General features: G+C 43.5%; 1 protein-coding gene and 1 pseudogene across 4 annotated transcripts in view; both read left to right on the plus strand.

Annotated features, from left to right (window-relative positions):
* The first annotated feature begins 3,501 nt into the window (after positions 1–3,501).
* Positions 3,502–27,772, plus strand: part of APTX (aprataxin) — a 30,672-nt gene continuing 6,401 nt past the window's right edge. The window contains exons 1-6 of one of the 4 annotated variants that reach the window (XM_003263429.3): positions 3,502–3,570; positions 17,000–17,136; positions 18,763–18,809; positions 19,046–19,348; positions 20,839–20,898; positions 22,006–22,232. In XM_003263429.3, coding sequence (XP_003263477.2) covers positions 3,533–3,570; positions 17,000–17,136; positions 18,763–18,809; positions 19,046–19,348; positions 20,839–20,898; positions 22,006–22,232 — 812 coding nt within the window. In that variant the 5' untranslated portion in view covers positions 3,502–3,532. Of the gene's footprint in view, positions 3,571–9,895; positions 9,929–16,999; positions 17,137–18,762; positions 18,810–19,045; positions 19,349–20,838; positions 20,899–22,005; positions 22,233–27,772 lie in introns of those variants that run through there. The other 3 variants (XM_030817589.1, XM_030817588.1, XM_003263434.3) reach the window with 3 other exon arrangements.
* LOC105740182 lies at positions 26,439–27,280 on the plus strand (annotated as a pseudogene).

A 27,772-nucleotide genomic window follows, 5' to 3' on the forward strand; every position in this document is an offset into this window, starting at 1 on the left:
TAATCATTAGGGAAATACAAAGCAAATCAACATCACTAATCATTAGGGAAATACAAAGCAAAACCACAATGAGATACCATCTCACACCCATTAGGATGGCTGCTATAAAAAAAAAGTAACAAGTGGCTGGGCGCAGTGGCTCATGCCTGTAATCCCAGCACTTGGGAGGCCGAGGTGGGCAGATCACAGGGTCAGGAGTTCGAGACCAGCCTGGCCAATATGGTGAAACTCCATCTCTTCTAAAAAAAAAAAAAAAAAAATACAAAAATTAGCCGGGTGTAGTGGCAGGCACCTGTAGTCCCAGCTACTCGGGAGGCTGAGGCAGGAGAATCGCCTTAACCCGCGAGGTGGAGGTTGCAGGGAGCCGAGGTTGCAGGGAGCCGAGATTGCGCCACTGCACTCCAGCCTGGGTAACAGAGCGAGACTCCATCTCAAAAAAAAAAAAAAAAAAAAAAAAAAAAAAAAGAAGTGTTAGCAAGAATGTGGAGAAGTTGGAACTCTTGTACACTATTGGTAGAAATGTAAAATCATCCAGCTGCTATGGAAAACAGTGTGACAGTTCCTCAAAATATTAAAAATGGAATTACCATGTAATCCAGCAATTTCACTTCTGTGTATATATTCAAAATAATTGAAAGAAGAATTTTTAAAAATTGTTTCACATTAAAAACAAATTTCAATGGCTTTAGGGGTACAAATGGTTTTTGGTTTCATGGATGAATTGTATAATGGTGAAGTCTGAAATTCTAGTGTACCTATCACCCAAGTAGTAGTTACATGCAATATGTAGTTTTTTAAAATCTCTCATCTTCCTCCCACTCTCTCCGCTTCTGAATCTCCAATGTCCATTATACCACTCTGTATGCCTTTACATCTTTACATACCCAAAGCTTAGCTGCCAATTATAAGTGAGAACATGTGGTATTTGGTTTTCCATTCCTGAGTTACTTCACTTAGAAAAATGGCCTCCAGTTCCATTCAGGTTGCTGCAAGAGACATTATTTCATTATTCTTTATGGCTGAGTAGTATTCCACGGTGTATATGTACCACATTTTCTTTATGCACTCATCAGTTCATGGGCATTTAGGTTGGTTCCATGTTTTTGCAATTGCAAATTGCGAAAAGAGGATCTCGAAGAGATATTTATACACTCATGTTCATAGTAGCATTATTCACAATAGCCAAATGGTGGAATATCCACGGATGGATGAATGGATAAAGTATGGTGTGTACATGCAATGGAGTGTTACTCAGCTTTAAAAAGGAACTTTTTACACAGGATACAATGTGGATGAAACTTGAGGACATTATATTAAGTGAAATAAGCCAGTCACAAAAGGGCAAATACTGCCTGATTTTACTTATATGAGGTACCTAGAGTGGTCAGACTCATGAAAACTGTAAGTAGAATGGTGGTTGCCAGGTGTTGGGGGAGGGAAAATGGGAGCTATTTAATTGATAGAGTGTTTTTTTTTTTTTTTTTTTTTTTTTTTTTTTTTGAGACAGAGTCTTGCTCTATCGCCCAGGCTGGAGTGCAGTGGAGTGATCTTGGCTCACTGCAACCTCTACCTCCCGGGTTCAAGCAATTCTCCTGCTTCAGCCTCCAAAGTAGCTGGGACTACAGGCGAGTTCCACCACGCCAGGCTGTTCTCGAACTCCTGACCTCAGGTAATCCACCTGCCTCGGCCTCCCAAAGTGCTGGGATTACAGGTGTGAGCCACCGTGCCTGGCTGAGTTTCAGTTTTTCAAGATGAAAAAGTTCTGGTGATTAGCATGGCAATATGAAGTTCCTGAAAGTCTTAACTGCCTGCCATACCTTTAGCTATGCATTGTGCCATGTGATCTTGCTTTTCTGGCCACTAATACACTATAGACAATGGACTAGGCCTAACAAGCAGGACATGGAAACTCTGCCCAATTTTGCACATTATATAGTGAATGATGTAATTAGAAGATCCAATCCAACTTTTGGATGCAAGACACACAAAGGCAGGTCAAAGAAGCACCCTTAACCGAGAGGGATGCTTAATTCTGAGGGAACAACAAAACTGGTCAGGTCACCAGAGTTGCCTCTTTTTATCTTGAGCAGTTGTGAACAACATTCCTCAGCTGTAAGGCCTGTGTGGCTGCTGAGATGCTGCTTATGTTTTCCGACTTCCTCATATGACCCTAATATAAACCTGCATCTTCTCTGCTAACAAAAGCAAGCCTGTCCTCTGTGTTTCTTGGAAGATCCTCTCACCTTCTGTCTTGAAGGCTCTGATAGCTCCATCATACCGTTAAGTCTCTGCTTTTCCATGGAAGGAAACAATACTCCACCCTGATGAAGGTGACTCCTTAAGTCTCAATTTTGTTAAAGAAAAAATTATTCAATGATACTTGCTGAAGCATGGTAAGGAAGACTTTATTCAGGAACTTCATGATAGGTATATAGAGCTCACTGCAACAGAGTTTTGCAATGGAAGAGAGATTCAGCTCAACTCCGAACAGCAGCATGGGCAAGTGGGCATTTATGGCCAAGGAGCTGTGTAGGGGTCAGTGGATGGAAAATTACTAAGAGGAAACATCAGGGGTAAAGGAGTTTCTGGCTAAATAGACCTAACAGGATTCTTGCTGGAGACAGGCCAAGGTAATCAGACATCATCTGCGGGATAGTGGAGAATAAGGAACCTGATCAGATATTGAGAATAACCACATAAGGCGGGGTGGTGGTGGTGGTTCTTGCTAAACTGACTTAGCCAGGGTCTGTGCTAAAACTGGATTTTACAGGGAAGTGCACAGATGGGCCTAGCAGAAAATTCAGAAACCTAATTCAACCAAAGAATCTTTGCCGGTGTGTTGTACTTGAGAAAAATTATAAACTATACTTTTACCCCCGAGATAGGGATCGTTCCTTCTGCCAAAATGCCTTTGAATAATTGCAATATGATTCTTAGGGAACGTTCTGGAATTGCTGTAAAAAATCAGTACACGCATCTTATCCCTGCATCCTGCTTTTTTTTCTCCCGGATTGCCCCTCAGTTCATTTAGTGTAGACAGCACTACAAAAATTTTAACAGGTTTCCCCGCCTCTTACCCCTCCATTCTTTCCTCCCTGCACAAGGGAGAAAGCGGACTGTAGTTTAAAAAGCAAGTGGCAGTGCTACAGCAGGTTGTCTGCAGCAGGAGAGATGGCCTTAAAGGTTGTGAACGTCTCCTTATGGAGTATCGAGAAGCTGCACAGCCACCTAGAAACGTCCACAGAGGGATTGGGTCTGAAATGTCACCCCATTCAGAGACTGTGAGGCAGTGACAGGCGAGTGGTCCTCAGGTAGAGAGATGCTGAGAGAGCTGGTCCCCACAGGCATAACTGCCAGGATCCTCGCTTGGACCACAGCCCAGGGAAAACCCAGTTGGGGCGGACGCTTTTTGATCTGGGAATTGGGCAAGATTCTTTCAGCCAATCCGTTAGAGAGGTGCTGGTGACGTTACTGGCCGAGCTCCAGCCGGCCTCTGACGTCATCCCGCAGCGCCGGAAGCGGTGAGGCACAGATGAGTGGTTTGAATTTGTCCGTCTCCGATATCTGGAGGTAAGGCGGTTGTCAGCCTATCCCCTCTGCTGGCTGGGCTCAATACCGCGGGTGAGCGTTCGGCCGAGGCTGCTCCTACCCTGGAGTGATGTGCCTTGAATGACGCTGCTTTCATTCGCTGCTCTCACGGCTGCTTTCTCTGTCCTCCCCTCCTACTCCCTTGGGCTGTTTCAGCTGGCGCTCCCGTTGGTCTTCGACCCACTTTGCGTTTGTTCACGTGTGCTCCCGACACCTGTATGTACATTGGTCGCAACACAAGCAGAAAAAATATTAGAGAGTGGGCCCTGTCCAACCAAGGAGGCGGCCCAGCTTGTCGGGAAGGACAGTGTTTCCGCCAGAAATGCTTCGTGAAAGGCACTTGAGGGACCTTAGCAGCATCCTCAACAGGCCTTATAGGAATGCCAGAAGAAGCAGTCCTTGGCCAGGCGGGGTGGCTTATACCTGTAATCCTAGCACTTTGGGAGGCCGAGGCGGGCGGATCACCTGAGGTCGGGAGTTCGAGACCAGCCTGACCGACATGGAGAAATCCCGTCTCTACTAAAAATACAAAATTAGCCAGGTGTGGTGGCGCATGCCTGTAATCCCAGCTACTCGGGAGGGTGAGGCAGGAGACGCTCTTGAACCCGGGAGGCGGAGTTTGTGGTGAGCCGAGATCTCGCCATTGCACTCCAGCCTGGGCATGCCAAGAGTGAAACTCCGTCTCAAAACAAACAAACAAACAAACAAACAAAAAACAAGCCTTTCCTCATACATACCAGTGATAGTGGCTCAACAAAGCAGGGATGAAATTTCTGTTTGGAATTGCTGTGGTCTAGGTTTGGAACTTTTTGGGATTGTTCATATGCGAGGCAATACAGATTTGTGCTCGTTCTTCTTAGTTACACGATTATTACTTTGTTTTTTTCTTTTTCTTTTTTTTGAGACAGAGTCTCACTCTGTTACCAGGCTGGAGTGCAACGGCGTGATCTCGGCTCACTGCAACCTCCGTCTCCCGGGTTCAAGCGATTCTCCTGCCTCAGCCTCCCAAGTAGCTGGGATTACAGGCGTGTGCCACGACCCCTGGCTAATTTTTTGTATTTTTAGTAGAGACGGGGTTTCACCATGTTGGCCAGGCTGGTCTCAAACTCCTGACCTCAGGTGATTCGCCCCCCTTGGCCTCCCAAAGTGTTGGGATTACAGGCGTGAGCCACCGTGCCCAGCCACAGTTATTGCTTTCAAATGATCTTTTTATATGTCCACAGCTCCTGCTTGCCCTACCTTCACTATTATCACAAGAGTGATAATAGTGTTGAATGCTTTTTATCAGACACTGAGCTTTACATACTCTGCCCTTTAGCTGTTGTGACAACCCCATGGTGTAGAGCAATTGTTAATACCGCTTGACACTTGAGGGAATGTAGGCTTGGAGAGGTTAAATAACTTGCCTCAAGTCACGCAGCGAGTAGGTGGTAGAACCAATATTTGAATTCAGGCAATCCAACTTCAGAGGCCTTGATCTTTGCCACTGTTCTATATTGTTTTTCTTCGACTGTCCATTAAGCTCCCAGACACCTACTCTTTGTTACCTTTTATTTTTATTTTTATATTTTTTTGAGACGGAGTCTTGCTCCGTCGCCCAGGCTGGAGTGCGATGGCACGATCTCGGCTCACTGCAAGCTCCGCCTCCCGGGTTCACGCCATTCTCCTGGCTCAGCCTTCCGTGTAGCTGGGACTACAGGCGCCCACCACCAAGCCCGGCTAATTTTTTGTATTTTTTAGTAGAGACAGGGTTTCACCGTGTTAGCCAGGATGGTCTCGATCTCCTGACCTCGTAATCCGCCCGCCTTGGCCTCCGAAAGTGCTGGGATTACAGGCGTGAGCCACCGCGCCCGGCCTATTTATTACCTTTTATTTTATGGAGAAAATTAGGATCATGAGATGTGCTTTCCCTCACATTTCTGCCTCTGCTTTCCCTTTTAAAGTCATCAAGATTTATACCCTTTTCCTTTTGTCTCAGAGGATGAATTGTCTCTCTCATCAAAGCAATTTCTTTATGTTTGCTTCTGATATTTTATGCTGTCACTTACGAGACCTTGTTTTCATTTGTCATTTCTGTCTCCTAGTCGTGTATAAACAAGGCCAGGTTTCTCAGATCTCTGACACTTCCCCCTGCCGAAGAAAGAAAAAGTCCTTGGTGATCCATTTTAACTTTAGCTGTCATCCAATAACTTTCTTTCCCTTTATATCCAAACTGTTTTAGTGAGTATTCTGAACTCTGCCTCCATTTCCTCACCTTTTGTTTCCTTCGGTATCTAGCTCTCAGACCCATCATTCCCCTGAAATTTCACCCCAAGGTCACCAGCGACTGATTATCAAACCAGATAGAAATTTTTCAATTATTACGGGATCTCTTTGCTGCTTTTGGAACTTGGTCATCCCTCTTACTCCCTTTTTCTTTGCTTTACATGTCAGTGCTCTCAGATGATTTATTCAACAAGTATTGATTGGGATACAGAGATGAACAAGACAGATAAATTGTTTTCTCTTAAGGAATTTACATTCTAGCTGTTCTCCATGTGCCTTTCTTACCAGTCATTTCTGCTATGGGTAGTCATTTTCTTCCTTCCCTAAAATGTTGGGTGTTTCTGTTGTTTGTGACTTTGGCATATGAACAATGAAAAACTGTTCTTTTTTTTTTTTTAGCTTGACTAATTTTTTTTTTATAGTTTAAGTTCTGGGATACATGTGCAGAACGTGCATGTTTGTTATATAGATGTATACTAAGTGCCGTAGTAGTTTGCTGCACCCATCAACCGGTCATCTACATTAGATATTTCTCCTACTGCTATCCCTCCCCTAGCCCCTTACCCCCTGACAGGCCCCAGTGTGTGATGTTCCCCTCTCTCTGCCCATGTGTTCTCATTGTTCAACTCCCACTTATGAGTGAGAACATGTGGTGTTTGGTTTTCTGTTCCTGTGTTAGTTTGCTGAGAATGATGGTTTCCAGCTTCATCCATGTTCCTGCAAAGGACATGAACTCATTCTTTTTTATGGCTGCATAATATTCCATGGTGTATATGTGCCACATTTTCTTTATCCAGTCTATCATTGATGGGCATTTGGGTTGGTTCCAACTCTTTGCTATTGTTAATAGTGCTGCAATAAACATACATGTGGATGTGAAGCTTGACCAATTTTTATAAAATGATTATACCTATGTGACCACCATCCAGATTAGGATACAGATACATAATATTACCAGCATTCAGAGTGAAAACGGTTCTTTTCATTCTGTACACATTGCCTGAGTGAAGCCATTGGCTGGCTTGGTTTTAACTACCTCCTACATGCTCCCAAATTGAAGTTGTCAGCTTAGACCTCTCTGAGCTTTACCCTCACCTCTGACTATCCTGCTGGACAGCTCTGCCTGCAAGTCCCACAGACACTTCAAATTCAGAAGACTGAAACTGAACTCAGTGTCTTTCCTGGACTTAACTCGTATCACATTCATCACTAAGTCCTGGTAGTTTTACCCCCTAAACATCTCTCAAATCTGTGCAGTCTTCCCCATCTCTACTGTTGTCCTTTTACCTGCAATATCATGGCCTTCTAACTGATTTCCCTGCTTCTAGGCCTGTTCCCCCATATCTGTTCTCCACACTACTCCTCTCCACCCCCAGATGGTCTTTGGAAAGAAGTCTGTATCAAATTCCTGCTTAATCTTTAAAGATCTGTCCATGCATTCATCCATTCTTTTCTCTAATTCATTCAGCAAACATTCATTGTCTAATGGCTTGCAAAATCCATTGAAAGTTCTAAAGTTTGAGCTTCTCAGCCAGGGCTCTGCCTCATCTGAATCCTGCCTGTATCTCCAGCCTCTTCTCTGCCTCATGCTTTAGGTTCCAGCAACACCGAATGGCATCTTCATGGGTACTGTGCTATTTCTTCTTTGTGTACTTGCCCTTGTTGTTCTCTTTGCTTGGACTCTTCTCCCTGTTTCCTTTCTCCACCTCCTGCTCCTCACCTAATTAGCCTGCTCCTTTTCACCTAATTAACCCAGTTTATAAATGGGACTCATTTATAAAGTTTAGGTCCACCTCCAGGAAATTTTTTCCTGACACCTCCTTCCGCCCAATCTCGGTTGGGTACTCTAGCATTGTGCATCCACCCTTTGCACAGAGCAATCATCATATTTACCACATCTACTATTAATGTAATTGTTTCTGTGTTTCTCTCCTCCACAAGATTTATTGTTTTTAGATGAGGTCTTGCTGTGTTGCCCAAGCTGGACTTGAACCCCTAGGCTCAAGCAATCCTTCCACCTCAGTCTCCCAAGTAGCAGGGACAACAGGTATGTGCCACCATGCCTGGCTAAGGCTGAGTTTTTTGAAGGCTAGGCTCATATATTATCTCTTTATTCCCGGTACTAGAATGGCACAAGGTACACAGGAGTGTAGTAATTTTGACTGAGTGATCAGTGAGTGAAGCCAAAAGTTATATGATGCAGTGGTTAAGAACCCATTCTTTGGAATTCAAATCGTAGCTCTGGCACATGTTGGCTATGTGACTTGAACATGTTACTTATCTTCTCATCCTGAATTTTCTCTTCTCAGAATGGAGTTGTGAGTATTAAAATGAGACCATGTAAGTAAGACATTTAGCATAGTGCTTAGCACATAGTATGCACTTGATAAAGGTGTGCTGAAAACCAGGGGATCCTGGAGTAAAGACCAGGCCTAGCCCAGGACAGTGATCTCCCGAAACCCCTCCTCATTGTTTTGTGAATGCGTAGGCAGTGATGCAGTCTGTTAGCAGGGAGATTTTAATCTTGTTTGGAAAGTAGAATTACATCCACATTAAACAGTCAGAGAACTGTGAAGGTAGTTTGACCACATCCAATAATAAGATGTAGAGAAGAGAAGACAGCTCAGTGAAGGCCTTTGGGAGGAGGTGAGGCTTGAAAGTTAAATAGGATTTGGGTTTTAGGAGAAAGGAATACCACGAGACCATATTAAGAATGACTTAGGCCAGGCGTGGCTCCTACCTGTAATCCCTGCACTTTGGGAGGTCAAGACAGGAGGATTGCTTGAGGCCAGGAGTTTCAGACCAGTATAGGCAACATAGCAAGGCCCCCATCTCAAAATAAAATAAATTAGCAAGGCATAGTGGTGTGTGTCTGTAGTCCCAGCTACTCCGGAGGCTGAGGCTGGAGGACCACTCTAGCCCAAGGAAGTTGAGGCTGCAGTGAGCTGTGATGACGCCCTGCACCCAGTCTGGGCAACAGAATGACACCCTGTCTCAGAAAAAAAAAAAGTGATTTATTTGGGAGATGCTGTTCAGTATATTATACTTGAAGGGTATACATACAGGCATACCTTGGAGACATGGGTTTGGTTCTAGACAACTGCAATAAAGTGAACACATGAATGTTTTGGTTTCTTAGTGCATATAAAAGTTATGTTTATTCTATACTGTAGTCTGTTAAGTGTGCAATAGCATTATGGCTGAACAAACAATGTACATACCTTAATTAAAAATACTTTGCTAAAAATTGCTAATAGTCACCTGAGCCTTCAGTGAGTTGTGATCTTTTTGCTGATGTAGGGGGGGTCTTGCCTTGACGTTGGTGGCCGCTAACTGATCAGGGTCGTGGTTGCTGAAGGTTTGGATGTCTATGGCAAGTTCTTTTTTTTTTTTTGAGACGGAGTCTCGCTCTGTCTCCCAGGCTGGAGTGCAGTGGCGCGATCTCGGCTCACTGCAAGCTCTGCCTCCCGGGTTCACGCCATTCTCCTGCCTCAGCCTCCCGAGTAGCTGGGACTACAGGTGCCCGCCACCACGCCCGGCTAATTTTTTGTATTTTTAGTAGAGACAGGGTTTCACCGTGTTAGCCAGGATGGTCTCGATCTCCTGACCTCGTGATCTGCCCGCCTCGGCCTTCCAAAGTGCTGGGATTACAGGCTTGAGCCACTGCGCCTGGCCTGTCTGTGGCAATTTCTTAAAATAAGACAATAAAGTTTGCTGCCTCAATCGATTTTCACAGAAGTTTTTCTGTAGTAAGTGATACTGTTTGATGGCATTATTTTTCCTTTTTCTTTTTGTCTCATTTATTTTTTTGAGCCCAGTTTATGGATTTTTATAGAATTTTACCCAGAGTGTAACTTCTTTCAAAAATTGGAATCAGTCCTCTCAAACCCTGCCGCTGCTTTATCAGCTAAGTTTATGTCCTCTGTTGACATTTTCTTTTTTTTTTTTTTTGAGACGGAGTCTCACTCCGTCACCCAGGCTGGAGTGCAACGGCGTGCTCTCGGCTCACTGCAGCTTCCGCCTCCCGGGTTCAAGTGATTCTCCTGCCTCAGCCTCCTGAGTACTGGGACTACAGGTACGTGCCACCACACCTGGCTAATTTTTGTGTTTTTAGTAGAGATGGGGTTTCACTCTGTTGGCCAGGCTGGTCTCGAACTCCTGACCTTGTGATCTGCCTGCCTTGGCCTCCCAAAGTGCTGGGATTACAGGTGTGAGCCACTGCACCCAACCTCTTTTTTTTTTTTTGGAGAGACAGGCCGGAGTGCAGTGGCATGATCTCGGCTCATGGCAACCTCCGCCTCCTGGGTTCAAGTGATTCTCGTGCCTCAGTCTCCCAAGTAGCTGGGATTACAGGCGCGTGCCACCACACCTGGCTAATTTTTGTATTTTTAGTAGAGACAGGGTTTTATCATGTTGGCCAGGCTGGTCTTGAACTCCTGACCTCAAGTGATCTGCCCACCTAGGCCTCCCAGAGTGCTGGGATTACAGGTGTGAGCCATAACACCCAGCCCTTTGTTGGCGTTTCGGTAATGTTCATTACATCTTCACCAGAAATAGATTTCATCTCAAGAAACCGTTTTCTTTGCACATCCATAAGAAGCAACTCCTCATCCATTAAAGTATGATCATGAGATTGCAGCATTTCAGTCACATATTCAGGTTCTACTTATAATTTTAGTTCTGTTTATTTCTGCTATATTGGGAGTGACTTCCTCCATTGAAGTCTTGAACCCCTCAAAGTCATCCATAAGGGTTGGAATCAACTTCTTCCAAACTCCTGTTTATGTTAATATTTTGACCTCCTCCCATAAATTACAGATGTTCTTAAGGGCATCTAGAATGGTTGAATCCTTTTCAGAAGGTTTTCAATTTACTTTTCCCAGGTCCATCAGAAGAATCACAGTTGATAGCAGCTATACCCTTATGAAATGTATTTCTTAATTAATAACACTTAAAAGTCAGAATTACTCCTTGATCCATGGGCTGCAGAATGGATGTTGTTTTATCAGGCACGAAGACAATACTTATCTCCCTGTATAATATATCTCCATCAGGGATCTTGGGTGCATTGTCAATGAGCAGTAATATTTTGAAAGGAATCTTTTTTTTATGAGCAGTAGTTCTTAACAGAGATCTTAAAATATTCAGTCAGTCATGCTATAAACAGATGTGCTGTCGTCCAGGCTTTGTTGTTCCATTTATAGAGCACAGGCAGAGTGGACTCAGTATAATTCTTAAGGGCCTTAGGATTTCTGAAATGGTAAATGAGCATTGGCTTCAGTTTAAAGTCTCCAGCTGCATTAGTCCCTAACAAGACAGCCTGTCCTTGAAGCTTTGAAGTCAGGCATTGACTTCTCTCTACCTGTGAAAGTCCTAGATGGCATTTTCTTCCAGTAGCATCAAAGATCAAAGATCACTGATCACAGATCATTGTAACAGATATAATAATAATGAAAAAGTTTGAAATATTGTGAGAATTACTAAAATGTGACACAGAGACATGAAGTGAGCACATGCTGTTGGAAAAATGGCACTGAAAGACTTGCTTGACATAGATTGCCACAAACTATCAATTTGTAAAAAATGCAGCCAGGCGCGGTGGCTCACCCTTGTAATCCCAGCACTTTGGGAGGCCAAGGCGGGCGGATCACGAGGTCAGGAGATCGAGACCATGATGAAACCCTGTCTCTACTAAAAATACAAAAAATTAGCCGGGCGTGGTGGCAGGCGCCTGTAGTCCCAGCTGCTCGGAGAGGCTGAGGCAGGAGAATGGCATGAACCCGGGAGGCGGAGCTTGCAGTGAGCTGAGATTGCGCCACTGCACTCCAGCCTGGGTGACAGAGCGAGACTCCGTCTCAAAAAAAAAAAAAAAAAAAAAAAAAAAAAAAAAAAAATGCAATATCTTTGAAATGTAATAGAGCAGAGCACAAAGCAGGTATGCCAGTATGTATGTGTTTCTTGGGGAAGAGAGGAGAGAGAGGGATGAGCAAGTGGGACTAGTTCTGTGAAGAGGAATGGGAGGTGAAATACGTAGCACTGTGGAGTTACAGTATGATGAGCTTAACTTCAGGCCTGAGGGACTTGAGATGGATCAGGGCAGGGCAAGTTTCCAGGACTGTGGTGGATATTATGGTAGCCCCCAGCCACGTGGAGTTATTTAACTATTAAGTAAAAAATGTAGTTCCTCTGTTGTACTAGCTACATTTTAGATGCTCGATTGTCACGTGGTGGGTGATTTATTGGACAGCTCAGGTTTAGAACATTTCCATCATTGCAGAAAATTCTATTGGACAGCACTATTTGAGGTTACCTGATTTCTGGCCTTGTGTGGTCTATCAGATCACTTGAGTTCTTTAAGGAATAATAAGAATTTCATTCTGACGAATCCCCTCAACTCTAGAATGAAAGATGTAGAGCTGGGCCGGGCGCGGTGGCTCACGCCTGTAATCCCAGCACTTTGGGAGGCCAAGGCGGGCGGATTGCCTGACATCAGGAGTTCGAGACCAGCCTGGCCAACGTGGTGAAACCCCGTCTCTATTAAAAATACAAAAAGTAGTCAGGTGTGGTAGTGCACTCCTGTAATCCCAGCTGCTTAGGAGGCTGAGGCAGGAGAATCGCTTGAACCCATGAGGTGGAGTTTGCAGTGAGCCGAGATTGCGCCACTGCATTCCAGCCTGGGCAACAGCAAAACTCCTTCTCAAAAAAAAAAAGAAGATACAGAGGTGAAAAATAGAGAATTGGGATTTATCCACCTAGATGTGAGAATGGATGGGATTGCCCAAAGAGAGTAACAGAGCATTCCATCATAAGAAGAGCCACAGAAGGAAGGGAGAGAGAAGGCAGGAAAGAAAACTGGGATAATTATTACTGTCATGCAGAGAGTAAATAGCATTTGATAATTCACTTGTAAATATTTATTGTATGCCCGCTGTATGCCAAGTGTTAGATTAGGTGCTAGAGATATATTGATAAGCAAAAATGGACATGACCTCTACTGTCATAGTTTTCAGTTTATGGAGTTTTACTGGAGGGACTGGGTTGAAGATTCAGGAACGCCCATCCTTCTGCACTTGCCATATTGTAAAACACTGCATTCCTAAAAGTTGGAGGCTGAAACGGGTGAAGTTACTATTTAAGGTTAGTTACATAACCGTTGTGCAGTCACTACTTCAGCTTCTCAGGAAGTAGTAAAAAGGAACACCATAACTTGAGAACTTTGGGGGAATAAAGTATCTGTATTGATGGAGGACAGAAAGGGTAGTTCCTATTTTTTTTTTTTTTTTTTTTTTTTTTTTAGACGGAGCTCTGTCGCCCAGGCTAGAATGCAGTGGCGCAATCTCGGCTCACTGCACACTCCGCCTCCTGGGCTCACGCCATTCTCCTTCCTCAGCCTCCTGAGCAGCTGGGACTACAGGCGCCTGCCACCACGCCCAGCTAATTTTTTGTATTTTTAGTAGAGACGGGGTTTCACCATGTTAGCCAGGATGGTCTCGATCTCCTGACTTTGTGATCCGCCCGCCTCGGCGTCCCGAAGTGCTGGGATTACAGGCTTGAGCCACCGTGCCCGGCCGGTAGTTCCTATTATCCTGCATCTGCCAGCCATGCTCTCTGCTGCTCACTGGATTCCTCTCTTGCCCTGCTCTCAAAATCTGTTCTCTTCTGGCTTCTTTTATTGTCAGTGTGAGTAGTCGGTCACCACATATTTCCCAATGCCTAGTGAAGACATATTTCACTTCTCAGTCTGTTACCTGCTCATTCATCAGTTTCCAGCAAGTGCAAACAGATGCCCCTTGGAACGCATAGCATTTAAAAGTGGGACCTGCCCGTAGCACCATCATCATTTGAGGCTCCAGGTTTAGGCTTTTAGATTTATAGCTGACTCTTCATGCACCTGCATCAACTCCTTCACAGAGACTTGCTGAACTGCCTTTTTGACCTCTCTGGCCCACGTTATATTAACAGCCTCCTCACTGATCTCTGACTCTGGATTTCTCCATGCTAGACTGCCTACACACAGCTGTTAAGTGTTCTTTGGATGCTGTTGTTTTATCTTACTGTGAAGCTCAAAACCTGGCAGTTATTTCCTCTTGATTATGTTAAATGTAAACTTTTCAGCCCAGTATTCTTTCAACACCTCCGTCTTTTTTTGTGACTCTCCGAGGCAGCTCCTCTGGTTCAGCCAACTAAGTCTGCTTTTACCCCGACCTATGGCTTGCCATTGCTGAAATCTGTGTTGTCACTTGTGCTTTTTAAAATGGAATGGCCCCTCCCACTCCATTTCTTCTTTACCAGTCCCCTTGGCTCTTAGCCGTCTCTAACCAGGTTTCTGGAAGCCTGTACTGGCTAATACAGGACTTTTTACCTCCTTAGTGCTCATATACTCGCACTAATCTTATTCATTTGAATTTGCATCTCCTCAGCTGTCATTTGCTCACTTTGCCTTGCATTGTCTTGTCTTTGCAGATGGTAATGAAACTGATTTTTAAAAATCGGGTTTCTTGGCCGGGCGCGGTGGCTCACACTTGTAATCCCAGCACTTTGGGAGGCCGAGGTGGGCGGATTACGAGGTCAGGAGATCGAGACCACGGTGAAACCCCGTCTCTACTAAAAAATACAAAAAATTAGCCGGGCGTGGTGGTGGGCGCCTGTAGTCCCAGCTACTCGGAGAGGCTGAGGCAGGAGAATGGCGTGAACCCGGGAGGCGGAGCTTGCAGTGAGCCGAGATGGTGCCATTGCACTCCAGCCTGGGCGACAGAGCGAGACTCCATTTCAAAAAAAAAAAAAAAAAAAAAAAAAAAAAAAATCGGGTTTCTTTTTTCTTTGCTTATGGACATGAAACTTGTGCAGAGGGCGTATGTGCTGCCTTGACTGTAGGCAGGTTTCCAGGAGAGGTGTGTTAGAGGCTTGAGCACTGATAAGAGTCTGGAGTCTAGAGAGGCATCCTCTCTCTGCCCATAATTCCCTGTTTCACCTCATTGGGTGATCTCATCCTCTCTCTTTGCCTCAGCCTCTGTGACATGTTGATGCCTCTCAAATATATGTATTTAGTCCATTCCCCTCTCTTGAGCTTCATACCCATCTATCACAGCTTGAGTCTTAGATCTTCCACAGGCAACTTAAACTAATTACATTTCAATATGAAATTGGTCCTTCTTTCTTCACCTTCCTTTTTATCCCCAAATTATGTCTCCTTGTGTATTTTTCATTTTTGTTAATGGGCATCTTCCAAATTTGAAGTTTTTGGTGAGTGTCTCGCTTTTTTTTTCTTGAGATGGAGCCTTGCTCTATTGCCCAGGCTGGAATACGATGGTGCGATCTCGGCTCACTGCAACCTCTGCCTCCCAGGTTCAAGCAATTCTCCTGCCTCGGCCTCCCGAGTAGGTGGAACTACAGCCACCTGCCACCATGCCTGGCTAATTTTTGTATTTTTAGTAGAGATAGGGTTTTACCACGTTGGCTAGGCTGGTCACAAACTCCTGACCTCGTGATCCGCCTGCCTTGGGTTCCCAAAGTGCTGGGATTACAGGCCTGAGACACCGCACCTGGCCAGTGTGTCCTTTTATTCCTTTGTCATTCCCCAAATGTCATCAGTAATTAAGTATATCTTCCAGATTTCTCCTGGCTCTTCTTGCTCTCCATCCCCTTTGCTTCGGCCATTGTTGAGGCCTCATCTTTCTTCTGAATTTCTTGTCTCTTTCTCTTTTACTGATAGTCCACATGGCCATAAGGGTTGTTTTTCAAAAGAATATCAGCACTTCCATTGTTTTGCAGGTTGTGTATTGCACAAAATTGCCACATTCACACTTTAGAAATTGTAGGTTTGTGGCCGGGTGCAGTGGCTCACGCCTGTAATCCCAGCACTTTGGGAGGCCGAGGCAGGCGGATCACCTGAGGCCGGGATTTCGAGACCAGACAGACCAACATAGAGAAACCCCGTCTCTACTAAAAATATAAAATTAGCTGAGCCTGGTGACACATGCCCATAATCCCAGCTACTCTGGAGGCTGAGGCAGGAGAATCACTTGAACCCAGGAAGCAGAGGTTGCGGTGAGCCAAGATTGTGCCATTGCACTCCAGCCTGGGCAACAAGAGTGAAACTCCATCTCAGAAAAAAAAAAAAAAAAAAAAGAAATTGTAGATTTGCATATTTATTATGACTGTCTCCTGGCAGATGGGAGTAAAATATATTGTTCTAGCATCAGTATGTCATGACAGGGAAGGAAAACCTATGACACATAAAGACACCTAAGCACTAGAGAACATCTTTTTTATGTCCTTAGTTCTCTGGCAGGCAAACTCCTTCTCATCCTTTAAAACCGCACATTAATATCCCTTCCTTGTGAAGCCTTTTAAAATATTCTCCACAAGAGTCAGTCCTTTTACTGGGCTAATGCCATATTTGGTTACTGTCTTCTTGTGTTTATCACATTATATTGTAAATATTGGTATATGATTCTGTCTGTCCTACTGTACTCCAGGCTCCTCAAAGACAGGGACAATGTCCCTGGTTTATTCATCCTTTGACTTTCAATATGTAGCCTAATGTCCAGCACATATCAATACATGTGTAACAGGCCAGGTGTGATGGCTCATGCTTGTAATCCCAGCCCTTTGGGAGGCCGAGGCGGGTGGATCACCTGAGGTCAGAAGTTTGAGACCAGCTTGGCCAACATGGTGAAACCCTGTCTCCACTAAAAATACGAAAATTAGCCAGGTGTGGTGGCGGGTGCCTGTAATCCCAGCTACTCAGGAGGCTGAGGCAGGAGAATTGCTTGAACCGAGGAGGTGGAGGTTGTAGTGAGCCGAGATTGTGCCACTGCATGCCAGCCTAGGGTACAGAGCGAGACTCTGTCTCAAAATAAATAAAATAAATAAATAAATGTGTAATAAATATTTGATTGCTTAGCATGATTCAGGCAGGGAGGTAAATACTTACTCACATTATCTCATTTAATCTTCACAACAGCCTCCTGAGTCCCGTCATTATCATGGTTTATAGGTGAGGAAATTGAGACTAGGGTGGTGAAGTCACTTGCCTCAAGATGAATAGCTGGTAACTCACATGCGTGGTGGCACCGGGTGTGGCCCCGGAGGACGCGTGCTAGTGGATCCGTTTTTCTAGTGATTCTCTTGTTTTGTCCCTCAGAGTGATGATGCGGGTGTGCTGGTTGGTGAGACAGGACAGCCGGCACCAGCGAATCAGACTTCCACATTTGGAAGCAGTTGTGATTGGGCGTGGCCCAGAGACCAAGATCACTGATAAGAAATGTTCTCGACAGCAAGGTAACTGGTCATAGAAATGTGGAAATTACTATGTTTGGTTATGTGGGATAGTGATAACCAAAGATGCATATTTTCTGGGTGATCTTGATGGAAAACCTATTGTCTGCTAAAAATACAGCTCAGGAACTGAGCTCTTTTAGCCAACACCAGGGCCCTATTTATTCCTGATTCTTCCCTCCCAATGTGATAATGTTCAAGGCAGCGTGGGTGAAGGTTGGGAGCAGGCAAGTTCATCCTGTTACCATGGGATGGTAGAATTGAGTCCTGCCCTCCTTTCCCCAGGGACATTGCTCAATGGGCAGCAAGATGTAAACTCTGGAGTCTACAGGTGAAACCATGTCTCTCTGAGAAGTAATGGAGTAGTGCCATCCTTTACATATTGCTTCACGCAGAGAGTAACATCTTTATGAGACAATGGCATCTAGCACTTGTCTTAGGGTTTAATAACATGAAACTCCTTGCCCTCAGAAAAAAATCCTTACCATGTACCTTGTTTTTTCCTGTAAACATGCACACTGCTGCCTGGAGTGTGACCCCCCATAGCAAGGTTTCCCAAGGGTTCTGAACTTAGAGAGTTGGCATCTGCAGCACTGATTATGATCTTTCCTATATGAGTTAATCTAAGTGGAGGGATACAAAGCCATGCTTGAGGTGAGTAGGCCCAAGATGCAGAAGCAGCAGCTGCTTCTCTCTCTGTTCCCTTCCTCACAACAGCAACTGAAGGGGCATGTGTGTGGCACCCTGTCCTCTCTGGGGAGCAGCTGTGGTGGTTCTTCTTTCCTCCCTGTCTCAACTCCAGATACCTTGTTCATTTATCAGAACAAGAATGCTTAATGTTACCACTTCTCACACGTGCTCAGATTGTTCTGGCTCTGCAATCATCTTTCTAGAACATTCTTTCCACTCCTTCCACCCAAAGCCACCTGAGTTTCTGTGTTCCAGGAATGTGTCTTTTACTGTTTTATCTTTTAAAGGCATCTAATAGTTGTTGTTTTTCCAAAATAATAGTGGAAGCCTGATTTAATCCTTGGTCAAGAGTTTGTGTGAGAAATGGGTCTTTTTTTTTTTTTTCCTCCTGAGACAGGGTCTCACTCTGTTGCCCAGGCTGGAGTGTAGTGGTGTGATCTTGACTCATTGCAACCTCCACCTCCTGGGGCTCAAGTGATTGTCCCACCTCAGTCTCCCAAGTAGCTGGGACTACAGGCATGTGCCACCATACCTGGCTAATTTTTGTATTTTTTTTTGTAGAGACGGGGTTTTGCCATGCTGCCCAGGCTGGGAGAAATGGGTCTTCTTTTCTGGCGGCAGAGTCTGTGATCATGAGCAGGCCAGGGGTTCTGGAATAGGGAAACTTGTGGGGGTTAATTGAAGCTGCCTCATAGGGATCTTGGCAATAGCTAAGGGAGTACGTATGCTATTGGACATTTTATGGAAGGATGTAAACCTTTAGAAATTGGTGGGATTTGGAGCTCCAGCCACCTGCATAACAAGTGATTGCTAATAGGCCTTTAAGGAAATACCTGTTCAGCTGCCTCCTGTAGTGAAGCTTGTTTTCTTTAGGGAAAATAGGAGCAAGTGCCTGGTTCTTTGTTGCATTTGTGTTTAACTTTTTCCAATCTCTTTCAGTACAGTTGAAAGCAGAGTGTAACAAGGGATATGTCAAGGTAAAGCAGGTGGGTGTATTTATAACTTGGAATTTTATACTCGATGATTTTCTTATGCTGTTGACTTTAGAGTGTCTCTGCCAGCCAGTGAAGGCTTCTCTATCATGTATGGAAGTGATGGAGTAATATAGGTGAACATTAGGCAAGGTGCTTGGCATATAGTAAGTGGTTAACATAGCAGTGGCTATCTTACTGTAGGTGCTGTTGCTATTATTATAATTATTTTCCGATTGTTTATTCCATAGGTAGGAGTCAATCCCACCAGCATTGACTCAGTCGTAATTGGGAAGGACCAAGAGATGAAGCTGCAGCCTGGCCAGGTTCTCCACATGGTGAATGAACTTTATCCATATATTGTAGAGTTTGAGGAAGAGGCAAAGAACCCTGGCCTGGAAACACACAGGAAGAGAAAGAGATCAGGCAACAGTGATTCTATAGAAAGGGATGCTGCTCAGGAAGCTGAGCCTGGGACAGGGCTGGAACCTGGGAGCAACCCTAGCCAATGCTCTGTGCCCCTAAAGAAGGGAAAAGATGCACCTATCAAAAAGGTGAGGGTAGTGTGATTGGTAGATGATGTGGAGAAGAAATGAAATATAATGACTGCTTAATTGTTTTGTACACTGTAAAGTTCAGAAATGCGTGAGGGGTTATTAACCATGATGAAAGAGTCATTTGTTTGTGGCGTGAAAATCATTTGGATGAATGTTCCTTTATGTGCTTTTTTCTTAAATTCCCGAGGTAAGCCACCTGAAGGTAGAGCAATAATGGCAGTGTGTACTTAACACTGAACAACTAAAGTGGGTCAGTTGTTAATGCATCTATAGAAGGTTTTCATAGATCGTGTAATTCATATGCTGATGTCAAAGTGGAGAATTGGTCAGGCTGTAGCTGGAGTGAGAGAGGGCAAAGAAGGTATGACTCATACTCTGGCATTTCTTGCCTTCATCTAGAACAGCCAGCTGTGAATATAGGAAGGCTGGCTGGGTGCAGTGGTTCATGCCTGTAATCTCAGCACTTTGGGAGGCCGAGGCGGGCAGATCACTTGAGGGTCAGGGGTTTGAGACCTGCCTGGCCAACATTGTGAAACTCCATCTCTACCGAAAATACAAAAATTAGCTGGGCCTGGTGGTACATGCACACTTGTAATCCCAGCTACTCGGGAGGCTGAGGCAGGAGGATTGCTTGAACCTGGGAGGCAGAGGTTGCAGTGAGCTGAGATGGCACCACTGCACTCCAGCCTGGGCGACAGAGCAAGACACCGTCTCAAAAAACAACAACAATAAAAAACGGCTGGGTGTGCTGGCTCACGCTTGTAATCCCAGCACTTTGGGAGGCCGAGATGGGCAGATCACCTGAGGTCAGGAGTTCGAGACCAGCCTGACCAACATGGCAAAACCTCGTCTCTACTAAATATACAAAACTAGCCGGGTGTGGTGGTGCATGCCTATAATCCCAGCAACTCCAGAGGCTGAGGCAGGAGAATCGCTTGAACCCGGGAGGCAGAGGTTGCAGTGAGCTGAGATTGTGCCTTGTACTCCAGCCTGGGCACCAAGAGCGAAACTCCATCTCAAAAAAAAAAAAAAGAATATAGGGTCGGGTGTGGTGGCTCATGCCTGTAATCCCAGCACTTGGGGAGGTGGAGGCCAGTGGATCACCTGAGGTGAGGAGTTCAAGACCAGCCTGGCCAACCTGGTGAAACCCCATCTCTACTAAAAAATACAAAAATTAGCTGGGCGTGGTGGTGGGCACCTGTAATCCCAGCTACTTGGGAGGCTGAGACAGGAGAATCACTTCGGAGGTTGCAGTGATCATGCCACTGCACTCCAGCTTGGGTGAACAGAGTGAGACTTTGTCTCAAAAAAAAAAAAAAGAGAATATAGGAAGGCAACGGAGTGAAGTAGTCAAGTGAATCTAGTTTAATTCTCAAAAACTAAGCTTATTTCCAAGTTTAGTTGTGCTATCACACAGTATTAACTGTTGCCAAATTTAATTATTGGCATTTGTAATTTACATTGCTCGTTTTTTTTTTTTTTTTTAGGAGTCACTGGGCCACTGGAGTCAAGGCTTGAAGATTTCTATGCAGGACCCCAAAATGCAGGTCAGAATACAATTTTGGAATTTCAGTACATTTCATGTTGTAAATGACCACTCCACAGAGGTCTTAATTGCAATTGAAATCAAAGGATATCAGTCTTTCTGAATGAGATTCATTTCATTGGGCTGTTCTGTGAGAACAAGAGGCTTTTCACATTGGCAATAAAGTAGCAGCTGGAATTGTTTTGAGAGAAAGCTAAGTTCTTCAAATGAATATCCCCTCTGCCTTGTGCCTTTTAAACTTCTGGGTACTTTAAGAGAAGTTGCATTAACCTTAGTATGGTTCCTTTCAGGGAAGCATCAGAGATAATACACTGTGACAGTAGTACTGTGCTGCCCTGGCATTAACAGTCAGACATCCCTGTAATCGCAGCACTTTGGGAGGCCGAGACGGGAGGATCACCTGAGGTCAGGAATTCGAGATCAGCCTGACCAACATGGAGAAACCCCGACTCTACTAAAAATACAAAAAATTAGCTGGGCGTAGTGGTGCATGCCTGTAATCCCAGCTACTTGAGAGGCTGAGGCAGGAGAATCACTTGAATCCGGGAGGTGGAGGTTGCGGTGGGCTAAGATTGCACCATTACACTCCAGCCTGGGCAGCAAGAGCGAAACTCCATCTCAAAAAATAAAACCAAAAAAAAAAAAAAACAGGCATCATCTTTGAGGAGCCTTTGAGTTCCACTTCAATTACATTCCTTGTTGACAAGGGGCAGGTCTAATAGGGCTCACTGGAACCCACTTGTATGAGTCACACAGTCTGCCATGTGGGAGTGGAGAAGGATGCTTTTGAATTTATGCCTATAGAGATTTTACATCAGATTCTTGGGAACTATTTTGTACTGTGCATCTTCTGTGTAGTGTGGTGGTTGAAAACAGACTCTGGAGTCAACCAGATCTGAGTTGGAATCCTAGATTTCCATCTTAGGAACTATGACTTGTACAAGACACTCAACCTATCTGAATCTCAGTGCTCTCCTCTGTCAAAACTGGGCTATTAAAACCATTTGCACAAGACTGTGGGAATTAAGTGACTTAGTGAATATAACAACCAGGCACACCAAAGATTCTCAGTAGATGTCTGTTTCCTTCTCTTGTGTCCCTTTGCTAGGTTTACAAAGATGAGCAGGTGGTGGTGATAAAGGATAAATACCCGAAGGCCCGTTACCATTGGCTGGTCTTACCTTGGACCTCCATTTCCAGTCTGAAGGCTGTGAGCAGGGAACACCTTGAACTCCTCAAGCATATGCACACTGTGGGGGAAAAGGTGATTGTAGATTTTGCTGGGTCCAGCAAACTCCGCTTCCGATTGGGCTACCACGCCATTCCGAGTATGAGGTAAGCCACGTGGGTAGTGCTACTGGCTCCTGGTTCCATCCAGGTGGGCAGATAGATTCAGCCTGGGCTTGCTGAGGGCGCATATTGCACTGAGACCCAGGGAAGTGGGATGGAGTTTTTCCAGAGCAGGTGGGCTGAAGCTTCCACCTCTCTGCCTGACTTGCATGCAAGCTTTGAGTTCCCACTTCTGCCTATAATTCAGTCACATTTGGTTCTTTGTTCCTCTCAAAATATAAACCTTCGAGAGCCTAATATGTGAACTAGATGAAGCAGCTTCATTATCCTCAGGTAAAGAATTGTGGTCAGTGGCTTTTATCAGATTCTTCAAAAGCATCCGTAACCCCAGAATGATTAAGGACCATTACTCTGAAGGAAACAAACATCATAGACTTCTGTAATGACAGCTTAGTAGATCCAGGATTTGAAAATAAAATGAGAGAAAAGTATAGAATTTGTTTTCCTGTGGCTTATGCCCAGATGGATTCAGAAAGGAATGATTGATTTCTTTCAAAGAATACAAGCAAGGTGGATCTCCATGATTCCTTTGATTTAAGCAATAAGATGATGAGTCTAGATTTTAGAGTTTTTATTTTGTTTTTAAAAAACTGTGATAGAATATACATAACAAAATTTACATTTTAGTCGTCTTTAAGTGTACAATTCATTGGCATTACTATATTCATATTACTATGCAACTATTACTACCATCCATCTCCAGAACTGTTTTCTTTTCCCAGACTGAAACTCTGTACCTTAAATAATAACTCTCTATTTCCCCCTCCCACTCCTGGCAACCACCATTGTACTTTCCTTCCCTGTGAATTTGATTACTCTAGGTACCTCGTATTAGTGGAATCATACAAGGACATATTTGTCCTTTTGTGACTGGCTTACTTTACTTAGCATAATGTCTTCAAGGCTTATCCATGTTGTAGCATGTGACAGGATTTTCTCTGCCTATTTTTTTTTGACTACCAACACTCACATTTTGTTTAGGTGAATAATTACGACTTAGGTTACTGGCCACTTGAACCAAATGAAATCTTTGTGCCAGATTTTTCCCTAGTCATTACTGATTCTTTTAAGTTGAGGCATAACTTACATACAATAAAGTGCATAATAAGATGCATAGTTTGATCAGTTTTCATAAGCGTGTACCATCTTGACACTATCATTCTGATTAAGATACAGATGTCTATCCTTTCATCCCAGAAAGTTCCCTTGTGCCCCTTTCCAGTTAATCCTCCCTCAAGGATTGCTTTTATTTCCTTCAGCATAGATAGTTTTCGTCTCTTCTAGAGCTAACATGTATAAATGGAATCATACATTGCATACTCTTTTTTGGTCTGGCTTTTTTGGGTCAGCATAATTTTGAGATTCATGTGTGTTATTGTGTATATCATAGACATATGTACTTTATTTATTTTTTTCCCCTTGAGTAAATATTTAGGGATCCCAGCCTGGGCAGCATGGCAAAACCTGTCTCTACAAAAAATACAAAAAATTAGCCGAGGGTGGTGGTGCACACCTGCTACTTGGGAGGTTGAGGTGGAAGGATCACTCGAGCCCAGGAGGTTGAGGCTGCAGTAAGCTATGATCACACCACTGTACTCCAGCCTGGGCAACAGAGTGAGACTCTGTCTCAAAAAAGAAGAAGAAGAAAAAAAAAAGAATAAATATTTGGAGATGGAATTGTTAGGTCATAGGGTGGATGTATGTTGTACCTCACTTTAAAAATATAAATATATTTTTATTGTTAAAGGCTGATTTGAAAATTTAGGAGGGAAAGTCACCCATAATCCTGTTTCCCTAATGCAGAGCCCCTGACTAACAGAGCCCTTGGCCACTGAGCCCTTTTCACGTAGTGATCATGATGCTCATACCTTTTTCATACAGTGAATGTTGTCATGCTGAGGAGAATGCTCACAGCAAGAGCTGTGGTAGATATATATGGGAGGCAATAAGCAAAGTTGCTATTTATATACCCTTTTATATTACCCTGTATGATGTAATTTTGAATAAATGAACATGTTAGAAAGGAAAAGGTGATAAACAAGTAAAATTATTTTGCCTGTTGTAAAAGTAGTGTTTTCAATTAAGAAAATATAAAAAATTAAGTATGAAAAAGAACAAAGACCTTTCATAATACTAACTGTAGATAACTAAACTATAGACCTTATTTTAGATAACTTACTAAACTGTAGACCTTATTTGAATTTCACCCATTTTTCCTGTATTGTTCTTTTTCTACTCCAGAATCCAATCTCACATTTCATTTATTTGTTCTCTCTTCTTAGTCTCCCTCAATCTGTGACAATTCCTACTTTCCTGGCTTTCATGACCTTGACACTTTTGATGAATACTGGCTAATTGTCTTTAGGATGTCTTTTAATTTGGGTTTGTCTAATTTTTTTTTTCATGATTAGGTTGATGTTATGCATTTTTTTAATCATTGAAGTGATATTTCTGATTGTGTCCTCAATATGTCATATAGGGGGGCATGATGTTGAGATGGTTTATTACTGGTGATGTTAATCTTGATCATTTTGTTAAGGTGGTGTCTGCCAGCTTTCCACCTTCAAAATTAGTTTGTTTTTTTTTTTTTTAAATTCGTGAATATTTTGGGTTAGATATTTTGAGACTGTGCTACTATTTCTCCTCAAACTTGCACCCAATGATTTTAGCATCTATTGGTGCATCCTGCCTGTAATAGTTATTGTATTGGTATTTACTCTATGGTGACTTTATACTTCCTTCACCTAACTTATTAGTTGAAATTATTCTGTGTGAAAGCGCTGTTCCGTTTTTCTCATTAGTTCTTTATTCAATCATTTAATGATATGGACTCATGGATGTTTATTCTATAGTTTATAATTCAATACTATAATTATTTTGTTGCTCAAATTGTTCAGCTTTGGTTATTGAAAGCCCCTTTAGGTCAGCTCTTGTGTCACTTTGATATGCCTTCAACATCTTTTGGGCAATTTATTTTCTGGCCCCACAAGATGTTCCAGGCTTATCTGGAATGAACTACTTCTCCAAAGAGCTCTAGGTCTTCTTGGGCACTAGGTTTCTGTGAGAGAAGTGGTTGATTCCAGGATGTCCTTGCTTCTAGGTCCTCTCAGCCATAGAGCCAGAAATGCATGTATGAATCCTAACCCCTACACACACACACACACACACACACACACACACACACCCCTCTATAATTCTGTGTTTATCTACCTTTATTTGTATGTGGAAAACCATGAGTTCATACTGATATCTCTGACACCATTCCAACTCTGTAAGTTTCATTCTTGTTTCCCTTTTCCTTTTTTGTAACTGCTTTCTCCAACAGTGAGAAACCTGGCTCTCATTAGTTACAATAAATTCATTTACTTGTTCAGTCCTAGTACCCATAAAATAGTTACAGGATTCCTAACCCATACCCCTGTGACAAAGACATTTACTAACTAGAGTACAGTACTTGCCTATAGCTCTTTTTGTTTTTAGCCTTATCGTATCTAGTCAAAACACTGTTCTCCAAAGCTAGGTTAGTTACTGTATTTTCTTCCTCAGCCCGTTTAGTGTGGTTTCCTCATTCATTTGTAATACAGCTATGCTTATTTATTAGTGCTTATATTTCATTTTGGATTCTGCACACATGTTGATTGATTTTGTTTACTGGGAGAATGTGAAATATGACTGATTTTAAGAGTGAAAGCTGTTATACAAAAAGGCATTCTACTTGGTTTAACAAGTCCAAAAGAGAATTCCTGATGTTCTTCCCCAAACCTGCTTTTTCACCTAACCTTCTTTATCTCAGTAAGTAACACTCTCCCAAAACAACATGCAGCCCGTTATTAAGTTCTGTTTGTTCTATTCCAAAATGCATTCAAAGCAGGATTGCTTGTTGCCATCTCAGCTGCTACAGCTCAGCTCTAGTGTAGGCTGTGATTTTCTGGCCTAGACTGCTGTAGCAGCCTCCTTAACTGGTTTCTCCATGTCCCTCCCTACCCGTACTTTCTTCACACAGCAGTCAGAGTGATCTTTTAAACGTGTAAATCAGGTTGCCCCTATGGGCTTGGTTTGTGAGGAAGGGCCTGGCCCAGCCTGTCAGGACCACTGAGGCTTGTTTCTTGCCATCCTTTCCACCTCGGTTTTATGCACTTCTCACCACCAGCTGACTGGGTGTGGGGAAGACCTGCCAGAGCCACAGAGGACAAGGTGGTTCCCATGGCCAAGTAGATGGACAAGATGGTACAGAAGAATACAGCTGGAGCATTGGATTTGCCAAAGGAGCTTAAAAATATTCCCATGACCATGGAATTATTACAGCCTCCAGAAGAATCAGAATATCAGTTAATGCTAATGGCAAGCAGCATAAAGATGAAGAAGTTGCATCTTTAACAGTCTGTCATGAAATCTGGGAAAAAGTTACTATCAACCGAGAAAGACCCTGAAGAAAAGAAAAAAGAACCTGCAGTTACATTGCAGAATAGCCCTGAAGTGAGAGAAGAAAGTAGCTCCGGTGGCAATGCAAGCAGCAGAGAGGGTGAGACAAATGCTCTAGATACTCGTGTTTCATCTTTTATTCAGGAACGAAGCACTTCTGACTCTGTTTGGTTAAAGTGTTGGGAGATGCTTGCTGCAGCTCTCCAAACAGGAGATGGCTACACTGCTATTGGAGCTGGTGAGGAAGAATTAGGATCTCAAATTGAGGAGGCTGTATATCAAGAAATTAAGGAATATTGATACGAAATGCAAAAGTAGAGTATGAAGTAGGATATCAAATCTTAAAGAGCAAAGAATCCAAATTTAAGGGAAAATGTACCATGTGAGAATATTCCTCCTGTCTTATTTGCTAGAATGATGGCACAGGAAATGGCTAGTGATGGGCTCAGAGAGATATGGAAAAACTTGACCAAAGAAGCCATCAGAGAGCATTAGGTGGCCAAGGCAGGTGGAATCCAGAGTGGCTTGTTCACATGTGCAAAGGTAGTGCTGATGGACTGATAACATTTGTTGTCTGTAATGAATGTGGACGTCAGTGGAAGTTCTGTTGAGTTGGAATAACTACCAAAATATCTGGACTATTAAATTAGATTTTGTATGTTCATTGCTGCACTATTCACAGTAGCAAAGACATGGAATCAACCATGATTGATGCCCGTCAGTAGTAGACTGGATGAAGAAAATGTGGTACATATACACCATGGAATACTACACAGCCATAGAAAAGAATGAAAACACGTCCTTTGCAGCAACATGGATGGAGCTGGAAGCCGTTATCCTAAGTGAACTAACACAGGAGCAGAAAACCAAATACCTCATGTTCTCACTTATAAATGGGAGCTAAATACAGAGCACACATGGACACAAAGCAGGGAACGACAGACACTAGGGCCTATTTGACAGTGGGGGGAGGGAGGTGGGGGAGGATTGAAAAACTACCTATTGGGTACTATGCTTATTACCTGGGTGGTGAAATAATCTGTATAGCAAACTCCTGTGACATACAATTTACCTATATAACAAACCTGCACATGGACCCCTGA

The sequence above is a fragment of the Nomascus leucogenys genome, chromosome 8 (assembly GCF_006542625.1).
Source record: "Nomascus leucogenys isolate Asia chromosome 8, Asia_NLE_v1, whole genome shotgun sequence".
Taxonomy (NCBI): domain Eukaryota; kingdom Metazoa; phylum Chordata; class Mammalia; order Primates; family Hylobatidae; genus Nomascus; species Nomascus leucogenys.